The sequence below is a fragment of the Erythranthe guttata genome, chromosome 14 (genome assembly GCF_056151865.1).
Source record: "Erythranthe guttata isolate IM_541 chromosome 14, IM_541, whole genome shotgun sequence".
NCBI lineage: Eukaryota > Viridiplantae > Streptophyta > Magnoliopsida > Lamiales > Phrymaceae > Erythranthe > Erythranthe guttata.
In genome coordinates, this window is record NC_142546.1 from 16,605,358 (window position 1) to 16,616,463 (window position 11,106).

The 11,106-nt window shown below is 29.1% G+C and overlaps 1 protein-coding gene across 1 annotated transcript; it reads right to left on the bottom strand.

Annotated features, from left to right (window-relative positions):
* Positions 1-641: 641 nt before the first annotated feature.
* LOC105965614 (uncharacterized protein At2g34160) lies at positions 642-2,315 on the bottom strand. The gene is made up of 5 exons (XM_012990181.2): positions 2,119-2,315; positions 1,554-1,602; positions 1,338-1,400; positions 1,174-1,238; positions 642-1,100 (listed from the first exon to the last, which is right to left on the bottom strand). The coding sequence occupies exons 1-5, from the start codon at positions 2,230-2,232 to the stop codon at positions 963-965; spliced, it is 429 nt and encodes a 142-aa protein (XP_012845635.1). The 5' UTR covers positions 2,233-2,315; the 3' UTR covers positions 642-962.
* Between the last annotated feature and the right edge of the window lie 8,791 nt (positions 2,316-11,106).

Sequence of the window (11,106 nt, forward strand, 5' to 3'; positions counted from 1 at the left end):
TTTTCCTTGTTTGGAAAGTAACTTGGACAAATTGACCATTATTGAGGATTCGAGATGCAATATTTGATTTAGTTCCGTGTCAAGATTGAGTTCGCTAGCGAGTTGGAAATTTACGTTCCAACTCAATATGAGTTGGATTTCATCTTTCTTTTAATTTTTTCTTCTTAAACTTCTTTCTCTTAATTCCAAAGTTATAAAAGTTCTAGAAAATATTCTTTACCTAGATCAATATTATATATATGTTTTGCCGGCCAAGAAATGGATCTTCGCCTTCCACCCTGTCGATCTCAACCTCGAATACGACCAATGTAATCCGATAAACAAGACACCCCACCGGAAGAATCGGAAAAATCAACACCACCCGATCGTGAATTCGTCGGTGATTTGGATTTTTAAAGAAACTATAGATATTACAATTTTTTGGTCCCTAAAATTTAGAATATTTACATTGAAAGTTGAACTAGTAATAAAATGAACATAAGGGTATTTATGTCCTTTTACATCAACATTTCCTCAGCGCACAAACCGCGACTGCACAACACGAATTCGAGCTGCATTTAACTAAAACGCATATAAGGGTTTGAGTGAACATTTTTTTTATCACATGGACTTTTCCTACAGTTCGAGATTACACGGGAGTATTATTTGCAAATAACTCGATATTTATAATAATAAAAATTCAGAATTTACAAATGAAAAACTGCAAGAAGTTAACCTAATTGGGCAGCAAAATATACACCACCTCCCAATCACACATACATCTTTAGCAGCATATCATGTATGCATTCCTATATATATATAATTATATATCTTTTCTTTTCTAATTAAAATTTAAATAACAATGGCAGCTATTCCTCATACCAATACTGAAAATAATTTCAGTAATGTTACTATTATGGCAATGGACATTTTTTTTAACTACAAGAGAATTAATTAAAGATAATCTTCTTGCTATTATATAACTACTTGTTTTCAGCTTCTCCATTGGCAACAACATTTCCATTAGCAACAACTTTTTCGTCGGCCGGTTTAGGTTGCGCCGCCTGGCTTGCGCTCATTAGGGAGTCGAATTTTTCGGATTTTTCCAGCACGATTTCGATCTGAAAATTAAATTGTAGCAATTATTAAATTTATTAATTCAATATATATAATAAGAAGAAAATAAACACTCACCCGGGCTTTGTTGACTGTACGGCCCTTGTCTTGATCTTTCATTCCAACCGTAGATGTCAAAATACCTGTTCGGATTAATTATATAATTATTTGTAAATTTTAAATAAACAACAGATATAATCCACCCGATGTAGCGTTCACTGTGGGCCCGTAAAATTACTTACTCTTCTCTTTGGCAAATCCATTATTCTTCAAAATCTCAGCTATTGTGACAACTGTTGTGATTGCTGTAACAAAGTAGGGCAAAATTAATTGCAAGTACAATTGGGAAATAATTAAGAGCAAACATATATATATATATATATATATATATATATATATATATATATATATGAAAGAATTTATGAAATAAAAATGAGCTAAAGAACAAGTATTCTTACCCATTCCCAATGCAGAAAGCTCAATCTCGGTGTGTTGTTGTAAATACCTCTATATTAAAAATAGCCACATTACTTGTTTTAATCAAACAAAAATCTCAATTAATTAAAAAAAATTAATACAAACGTTTGTAACAACAAATTGTTAGCTGCTAATTTAAACAAATAAGAAAAATCGTTCAAATATAATCATATTGAATCAGAATAAAATATTACAGGTTACACGATATATTTCAATCATCCGATTCTCTATATTTCAATTATCTGATTCTTCTCTTAAAAACGAAATATATCTGGTATAAATTCTCTAAACATCTAAGCTGCCTACGTACGCTATTAAAACAGATCCAATTAATTAAGTACGTAGATTTTTACTTTTAAATACATAAATTAAAAATAAATAACGTCGTGAATTCAAGAACTAGTAGCATAATACAAAATCACTTATACCATTCACTCATTCGTAAAGCCCCGTTTGACGGGTTCGTAAAATATCACTAATTAACCATGGTCGTCAATTTTTCAAATATTCGACAATTTAGTTCGACAACACGATATATAAAATAACCTTTGCAAGATTGACGTAGAAGAAGAGGGGCTTCTTGGTATTGGAAACTTGAATCCTGTTCTTCTTCAGATTCTCATTGTTAATCTGCTTCATTGCAGCTGGTGCCATTGTCATTTTTTTTTTTAATTTCCTTTAAAGGAATTAAATCACACACTTTCTTATGTTTGCTGCTTCTGCTTAATTTAAATTTAATCACATAAGTGCTTTTTTAGTTACTCAACTTTGGGTATATACTATCTATAGAGTGGGGAAAATGGGAGGCCTTGCTTCAACAAAAGTGTTCATCCATTGTTATTTTATTCCAAATAATTATTTTATTAATGGAAATCCGAAATAATAGCTCCTTTTTTTGACCTTGTAAACTTTAGTTTAGGGTCATGAGAAATAAGTGTGTGTTGTTCAACGATCAAAGGATGAGAAAAACAAAAAGTAATTTATATATAGATATATGTGAGTTTTTTATTCTTATATAAATAAATACTAAATAAAATGGACAAAATTTGTACTATTTGAAGTAAAATTCGTGAATATTTACTTTTTATTTATATATTTTTTTAATCAATACCTCAAAATATTAAATGCATGCAATACATTATTAGAGTCATTTTGATTAATTAGTTTTTTTTTTTTTACTTACTTCTTACAGTTGAAAAATTGCTAACCTAATGCTATTTGTATCTGAACGCCCAGACCTGACGCACAAACCTGTACAGGAAGCCCAAATCGGGCGCACATTCGCTCTCCGAACACCCAAACTGGGCGTGAAAAATGCTGGTGAACGTCCGGTTTGGGCGTTCACTGAGCGTAATTTTGGAAAAAAAAAAAAAAAACCCGACAAATCGATTTTGTAGGGCTGTTTAACATGAAATTACAACCGAAATTTCCTACCCAATGCAATAAAAACGTTTAGGAGTTTAAAATACCTCAAAATTTGATGAATTTGGCTTGTTTCTGCTTGAATTCGATTTGTTTTTTTAAATGTTTCGGTTTGGGGGAGTGAGTGGGAGAGGACTTGTAGTGTGAGAAGTGTTTTTGGGTATAAACTGCAAATAGTAAAGTTCTAACCCAAAAAGCATTTCACTTGTTTTTTCATGCTTAGAGATACGATAAAATTATAATATATACTACTTTTAATTAAAATTAAACAAAATACTATTTTAGCAGGTTCCGCCCATGAATGCGATATATACCAACTAAGAATTTAGGTTACTCATGAATTAGTTAAGAATATTGAACTATTGGGTTGTGAGGCGTCTTTTGTCCGCTTATATTTTGTATCTGAGTGGGTTAATAAAATGCTATTTTCCATCCAAAAAAATTGAACAAAGCTTATGGTAAGAAAAAACAATTACTTTTGTCATCGAACAAAGCTTATGTCCCTATAATCTTCATTTGTATGTTGAAGTCTGGATGCGAGCATTAACTAAGGTTCTTGTGCAATTATATGAGTAACCTTGAGTCCTGACCTTATAGACTAGATATGCTAACCATCTAACTTAGACAATGACTTATTCAGGTAAAAATATTTTGCATTGTTCCCAATCATGATTGATTTGTGAAAAATAACTCTATTTATAATAAAAATAAGACCAGTCCCTAATGAAGGATTGAGATCGAATTACACGTTGTTTAATGAATATCTAGAGAAATTGCACCTTGAAGTTCTATATATATTCTATGTATGTATTAGATTATCCCTACAAAAATTGCACCTTGAAGTTCTATATATATTCTATGTATGTATTAGATTATCCCTACAATTGTGATATGGGAAATATTCTACTCCTAATGGAAAAACTTTAAACACCTCCTTCAATTGCTAGGCCAAATAATTTAATTGTAAACAGCTAAACATTAATAAAATGATTAATTCAATAAATTCAAATATAGATAACATAATTTTAATTTTGAGTTTAATTTCTCTATTATTTTTTCTTCAACCAGTTTAACTACTAAAGTTGAATTCAAACATTTGAGCATAAAACAACACGTCATGACTTACAAAAACATCATTTGTCTTTCTATTCTTTGAAAGAAAAAAAAAAACAATTTATAAATTCTTAGTAAAATTAATTAAATACTTTTTAAAATATATAAATGTATGAAACTCACCATATTTATTTTTGGGTTGTAAATAATAATTATGGAATAATGAACCATTAATTGTCTTGCGGGCCGAGCTTTTAGAGATCAGGTCTTTTGGCAAAGCCAAGTCCATTTTGGCACCAGAATTAGGCCCTAAGATCGCAATTGATTCGATCTTTCATCTTACCAAGCTTTTTTTTTTTTTTTTTTTTTTTTAATTTTAAATATAATTAATATAAAATAAATAATCAATTCATATAAATAATAATAAAAAATTACAGGTCATTGTTTTTATTTCAATTTTTTATTATTATAATTTATCATAATAAATTTCTAATAATATTAATAAATAGCACACAATGGCTCAAGCTCGAGCTCGAACTCAGAAAAACAATACTAAGAGAACTCGAGCTCGTCAAAATATATGCGAGCTCGAGCTCGAGCGTGGCTCGTTTACACCCCTAATCTTACCTTTAAGATCGCAAATCCCAAGTTTATCTATGTATGAAGAGCGGATCAGATTATATTAGTATTTATAATTAGCTTTTTTTTTTGGGTCATGTAATACTAATCTAAAAGTGATCATTAGTAAGTGTTACAAGATCTCTTGAATTGGAATCCAAATCCGTTAGTATAGAACATTTTCTTATCTAAATGAAATCCTTTAATATATGAAAGAGTGAAAAAAAATAAGGTTTTCATTCTCATGAATATGAAGCCTTCGTATTTTAACGCACGTATATAAACTATTCAAAACTATTAGAGCGAAAACCACTTTTTAGAGATATAAGTGTTCACTAATTAAACGATGTGTGTATGAATTGTTCAACTCATTCACATCCAAATTATGAATGTTTTGAATTCATATTATGAAAATAGACATTGCCTTTGCTAAATCAAATTGAAAGATAATGTAAAATCTATCTATTTTTTGTAACATATGCATTTATTGTTAATAGTCCCAACATATATGATTCACCATAATTCAAGAATCAATCAAAAAAAGAATTACTTTTTTTTATATCTAAATTGGTTCATCTCTATCATAATCTCTAATTGAAGTAGTAGGGTAGAAAAGTAAATCAAACTACTTGATACTCTATTCGAGATCGATCGTTAAAAGTTCGTTTGAGCTCGTTTCGTTACTAAAACGAACCAATCTTGAACACATATTTTCCTTTGATAAGTTATGAAACTCGCCGAACTCGAACTTGATCATTAGAAGAAAACTATAAAATATGTATAAAAGATGCAAGTTATTCGAGTTTCATTTGTGCTCGTCTCTCGTTCAACATCGACTCGGTTACTTGTCAGATCAAGTTCAAACACAATTTTTAAAACTCGATAAATAATTTTTTTTTGTCGTTCTCAAAGTACGACAATAACAACTCAACCAAAAAATGAAATATTAAAAATGTAAAATTGTCTTTGCAAATGCATATAGGCTTCCAATTGCACCGTTATTTTGTGGCACGTGAATCATGTTCACTACCTTTGCAAATACAAGGCGACAAGTATCGTTCTTTAATGAAATAATAATAATAATAATAATAAAAAAAAAATAATACTACCAAGTAATAAAGAATTGAGCAAATTGAGGATTTATTTAACATGTGTTTATTACATGTTCACATCTCAAATATTGGTACAAAAAACGTTGGTTTGCCAAAGGGTAGAATGAAAAGTCAACAAGTTTTTAGTGGGCTTTAGCTATCATCATTCTTTATTAATTATTATATTGAAATGTCTATTGCAACTACTTTTTCATTTTTTGACTTCAATTATTTTAAACAATTAATTATACATTGAAATGTTTTTTTTTTTTAACAATTAATCATCGACCATGTATTTATATTATTTCAAAAGGACCCACATAGAGCTCTTCCTAGGTTTTGATAACAAAAATATAGGAAATAAAAATATAATTTTCTTATGTGTAGATCAATGGGGCATGATCCCGGTGTATTTCACCGAGTATAGCAAAATCCCGATTTCAACGACAAAATTTTCCAATTTCCTGCTTATTTTAGATTTTGTTAGATCATAATACGTTATAATAACACTAAACAACATATAATTATGTATTCTCGTTAATAATATAATTTAGGGCAAATTACGGCCACCTCCTGAGGTATCGCCAAATTATGCCCTCTTGTTTGGATAATTATAGCCACCCTCTCCTTTTAAATATTTATACATAAAATTATGTAATTCCGTTATTTGCGAAACCAAATTGTATACTCAGTTCGGTGAACGGTATGAAATGTAGGTGTACCGCAATTTCGGTTTGGGTTTACCGATTTAACATTCTTAAATTTACTTTTATAAGGAATTTTCGTAAGATAATACATAGTTAAGGGGTGGTTGTAATTACCCAAACAAGAGGGGTTTTTTCACAATTTAGCCATACCGCATGGGGCGGCCGTAATTTGCCCTATAATTTAACATTAAATTATATTCATTAATAATTTCACTAAAAAAAATCGGTTCAAACCTTAACTTGTAATGCAAATTATTTTGAATTATTCTAATGAACTTGAATTCCACTTAATAGGGAATAATTTGGTTGATTTATGTTTATTTTTATTTGGTTCTTGAATACATTTAATTCCAAATGCAACTTAAATAGATTATTGCATTGAAAAGTCAATTTGAATTTGGATATGTATTTGCAAATGAAAGCGTGCGATTTTTGAATACGTGAAAGAATGTGAGTGGGCAATTCATTGCCAATTAGGGTTCCCAAAAGACAAAATTATGAATTATTAATACTCGATAATGATAGTACATAATACTTTAATTGTCTAGACTTATCTTATTTAAATCATTATCATTTTTATTTATTTATTTCCTCTTGATTGTGATCGCAAGAAAATGCATTCACGTCTCAAATTTGTTGGATTAATTCCACTTAGCACTCTCGAAATATAAATTTTGCCGCTCTGTAACCCTAAAAATAATTTATAGTCTTTTACACCTTTGAAACATATTTAATCGTTCAAAATGAAACCTAATTTATTTTTAGGACATAATTTATGTCGTTGACTTATTTGTTGATTGCTGACAGGGTCATTTTCGTCTCTTCACTCTACAACTTGAAGTTATGTGATATATTTTTTTTTCTTTTTGATAACTTTTGTTCGTTTTTAAATCTATTGTTTTAATTCAATAATTTTATTTTACCTTATCTAAAAAGGAGCTGAATTATAAATCTATACAAGCTAATGAATAAATGATCAATTAATTGTATGAAAATACAATTTTGTTTTTCATTTGTCACCCTCTAAAAGGTAGGTTCAACACTTGGACCCTTGAAAACAGATTAGTACTTTACACCCGAAGAAAACGTCAATCGAATAGACGAAAATAACCCTTTGACAATCATACATTAAGTCAACGACGAAAATTATGGCCTAAAAGAAGACCATGGTGCATTTTGAAAGATTAAACATGTGTTAAGGGTGTAAAATACCATAAGTTATTTATGTGGGGGAAAATGCCAAACTGGTATATTTTTAGGGTGCAAAGTGGAACTAAGCCGCTCATTATAATGTAATTAAGAAGAATATGAAGGGAAAAAAAATAATCTAATTAATCAAATTATATATGTTGCATTAAATTAAGAAAAAAACACAAAAACAAATCATGGCCGGCCAACGATGGTCCGACGTAGGACCAAGTAGTGCTTTTGCGGCATGTAGATTTGACTAAACATTATGATAAATTTATTCAAATTAAATAAGAGATTACATCTTATCGAAATAAATAAAAGGAGTTTTTGTGACTAGGTCATTAAATATTGTAGGTTTAGGTGATATATTTTTTTGTTAATAAGTCCACCTCTTTAATACATGTTATAAATAAGGGTAAATTACAGTCGACCTAAATTACAAAAAAACCTCTTATATTTGGGTAATTACATATACACTCTTCATATATATATATATATATATATATATATATATATATATATATATATATATATATATATATATATATATATATATATATATATATATATATATATATATATATATATATTCTATTACGAAAAAACGTTTATATCAGTAGGTAAATTTGACATCGCAAGAATAGACGTGTAGATAATAGATAGGTGAGGGTGGTTGTAATTACCGAAACATTATGTTGTTTTTTTTTTTTGTAATTTGACCTTATCTTAAGGGGGTGGCCGTAATTTGCCCTTATAAATATATGCAAACTTAATGTACATGACAAAATTACCCCCAACCTTTTAAACCCAATTCATAATTGTAACTCCAATTTAACTTCAATTTTATCAATTTTGTTAAAACAAAATCAAATTTTGACTTTTTTTTTTCTTTTTCAAACTTTTTTTATGCCGCCGGTTTCTAGCGTTGACTTCTTTTTTTCTTCTTTATGTTTTTTTAGCCACTTTCTGGTGTTAACTTTTCTTTCCTTTTTTTATTTTTTGAAAAAATATTTATCCTTTGTTTTTCTAATTTCGCCCGCCGCTGAGCAATAACACTAATATTACTGTGGTCGACACTAAAAATTACTATAAACACAATAATATTACTATCAACCACATCAATATTTTTTTTTGGCTTTCTTATTTTGTTTGATTTGTTGACCGGTCAAAGTAGTAATATTATTACCTACTATTGTAATACTACCGTATTCAACACCGGAGACCGGCGATAAATGGCGGCTGACCGACGGCGACGGTCAAACTTGGAGTCAACTTTAGGTTATGGGTCAAAATTGAATAATTGGTGAAATTTGGGGTCAAATTGGATTAAAGGGATGAAATCGATGTATATTAAAATGTGAAATGGTATGGTAGTCTTTTACACACCTCTGAACTTTGTCTGAATTTTTTTGTAAAATAATTTTTAATCTGGTCCTCTTTATGAATAAGTAGTCCATGATGAACATATATTTATAACAGCCCCTAAATAAAATCTTCTTATTTAAAAAAAAAAAAAAAACAAACAATAAGCTCTAAACATCAACTTATTTTCATTATTTTGCAATTAAACTAATTCTCAAGGAAAAAATATCAATTTAATACTTTTCGAGAGCTTACAAATTTTACACATACATTCGTATTTAAATTTGTACATCATATACTACCCTAAATCAATTTATTATTTTCAAGTATATATTATTGTAGAGGGACTACTAAGATAAAACATAAATGCATATTTATAGGTATCACGTACTTAAAACGACTCTACAAATTAAAAGCATAGGCTCCATGAAATTAAATGAATATGAATGTGAAGATGTTCGTTCACCACCCATTTAATTTAAAAACCAACCTCTTTAATTGAATGTGAATCATAAGTCGATTTACCAATTTTAGTTAATTATATATTTATTTATTAAATATAAATATTTAATTCATAAAAGCACACTATATATATAAAAGCAATATGCTTATTTATTCATTGGCCCATTATGTGACCGACTTTGTTATTCGACCTAAAAAAGTTTTGAACCAATGATAATTTCATATATTGGTAAAAGTTGGTTCGTCGCGGTGAGTCGTTCGTTGTCGAAAATGTTGAATGCAGATAGTTCGTCGTGGTGGGATATCCATAAGGTTGAATTTTACTTCGATTTTTCACTAATTTAGTGACGCGACGTGACATTTCATATCAACCCAAAAAAAAAAAAAGACATCATTGAAAAAATATAAATGGTCAATTTATGTTTTAGGACTAATTTATGTTTTAGGACTATACTCCTTTCTCTCACACACACAAACACACATGTATACACACGCACGCACACATGACATATATAGACACACGAGGCCCTTTAATAAGTAATTTGTCGGTCGGAGTGACCTGAATTTCTCAATATTAAATATTTAATATATATATTTATATATATAATATATGGGTAAATTACGGCTATCCCTGAGTTATGGTTAAATTACGAAAACCTATATCATATTTCAGTAATTACAGTCACCCCCTCAATTATGTATTATCTTACGAAAAAGACCACTCTAGAGGTAAATTAATGGATGTTAATTCGGTAAAACCGAACCAAAATTCTAGTACGCCAACATTTCATACCCTTTACCGAACTAAATATAAGATTCGGTTCAGTAAATAACCGAATTGCATAAATTTTATGTAAAAATATTTAAAAGGAGGGGGGTGACGGTAATTATCCAAACAAGAAGGGTTTTTTTCGTAATTTTCCGATACCTCAACGGTGGGCGTAATTTACCCTATATGTAATTATGTACATCAAATTAAAAGAAAAACTATAATAAATTCAACCAATGCGAATAAAAGAAATAAAAAATTACATTGTGAATGTTTCAACATTGAATTCGAATAATTTGTTAATTGTTAAGACGGGTCCGGGTAAGTTTGACTCGTTTTTGCTGACAAGATGCATTCAAATAGTTAGGTTTTGAGGTTGGAGTTTATTACATTTTAGCCCCACATATTTTCAATTTAATAAATATAGTTTCATCTTTCCCTTTTTAACTTTCGCCCCTTCAACTCAACATTATTTCAGTTACCACCCTTTTAGTAAGTATTTAGTAACTAAAACCTACCACACCTACCCTAACCATATTCACATACATCAACCTCAACACATGAACTTCATTTGTAATGTTGGTTCGTATATTTAATATTTCTATCTATGAGAGTTCAATTAAAAGAATTTGATATATACAATAATTTATACTTGGAGTTTTAATTTAAATTAACTTGCTCGATACTTGATTCGAGATTGATTGTTCAAGACTTGATTGATTAAAATTGAGTTACTCGATTTTATTTCTTAATGCATATCGATTATTTAATAAGGTTTTTCATGCTTGATAATTGACGAGTTAAACATAAACACACATTTTCATTCGACAAAATATGAGTTCGTCAAATTTTAGCTCGA